The 1218-nt window shown below is 60.9% G+C and overlaps 1 protein-coding gene across 1 annotated transcript in view; it reads left to right on the top strand.

The window, feature by feature from the left end:
* Window positions 1-1218, top strand: part of MROH5 (maestro heat like repeat family member 5) — a 58355-nt gene that overhangs the window by 24327 nt on the left and 32810 nt on the right. Inside the window, exons 9-10 of the mRNA XM_015561419.1 lie at window positions 617-763; window positions 896-1018. Of these exons, the coding sequence (XP_015416905.1) occupies window positions 617-763; window positions 896-1018 (270 nt within the window). The remainder of the gene's footprint in view (window positions 1-616; window positions 764-895; window positions 1019-1218) is intronic.

Below are 1218 nucleotides of genomic sequence, written 5' to 3' on the forward strand. Positions count from 1 at the left end.
TCTAGACCAGTAATGTCGAACCTATGACACGTGTGTCAGAGGTGACACGCGAACTCATTTTTTTGGTTGATTTTTCTTTGTTAAATGGCATTTAAATATATACAATAAGTATCAAAAATATAAGTCTTTGTTTTACTATGGTTGCAAATATCAAAAAATTTCTACGTGTGACCCGGCACCAGAGTTAAGTTAGGGTTTTTCAAAATGCTGGCACGCCGAGCTCAAAAGGTTCGCCATCACTGCTCTAAGCCCCCCTGGCGGTGGGAGCCCCTGCCTCAGTTTCCCTTCTGGAATCATTCCCTCCTCGCTGGCCAGCTGCTGGGAGGCGCTGGGTGACAGCTCTCGTGGCTGCGGTGGGCGCTGTGCGTTTAGTAGTAGCTCTTGGGCCTGGGCCTGGTCCAAAACGGGAGACAAGGGCCAGAGATCATGAGCCCGGGAACACGGACAGAGCCACCCCCGTCCGCACTGCACCGCGGATAACTCCCTGGGGCAGAACCTTTTCTCCCTATTTTCCTACCGAGGTAAACTGAGGCCGCCCCTCAGAGCACCTGGCTCCAGTGCACTGCTAGGACCCGGGAACCTCCCAACACTGCCCCCCCACCCCCAACAGGGCCAGACTTCGGAGGACCTGCGGTGGAAGTGGGCCAGCAGCACCATCCTCCTGGCCTACGGGCAGATGGCCGTCAAGGCCAAGGCCCACATCCTGCCGTGGGTGGACAACATCTTGTCTCGGATGATCTTCTTCTTCCGCTACAGCTCCTGGGTAGGTCCGGCGCCCGGGCCGCCCCCTCCCTCTCCGCAGCACCTGCTGCCTCGCGTGACGCGTGATGGAGGCTCTCGCTCTCTCCTGCCCTCCCCGCCCCTCCCCCGGCTCCCGGCCTGACCCGCCCGCCAGGACGAGACCCTGAAGCAGAGCTTCCTCACCGCCATCCTCATGCTGGTGCGCGCCGTCAGCCGCAACGGGGAGGCCCAGAGCTACCAGTTCTCCCAGATCCCCGAGCTCTCCGAGTGTCTGATGGTGAGCGCCAGGCCTGGGGGGGAGGGAGGAAGGGGGTGCCCTCCCCCGTCAGACCAGCTGGGTTCCTTCCTAAGAGGCACCGCTGAGGGAGGGCTGGGCCTAAAGCTGGCACAAGCCGCTCTCCGGCTTTCCCACCTGGAGGCACGTCCATGCCCCCTCTCCCCTCGGTCCTTCCCGGGTCCCTGAGCTGGCCAGGTGCG

The sequence above is a fragment of the Myotis davidii genome, unplaced genomic scaffold (genome assembly GCF_000327345.1).
Source record: "Myotis davidii unplaced genomic scaffold, ASM32734v1 scaffold1717, whole genome shotgun sequence".
NCBI lineage: Eukaryota > Metazoa > Chordata > Mammalia > Chiroptera > Vespertilionidae > Myotis > Myotis davidii.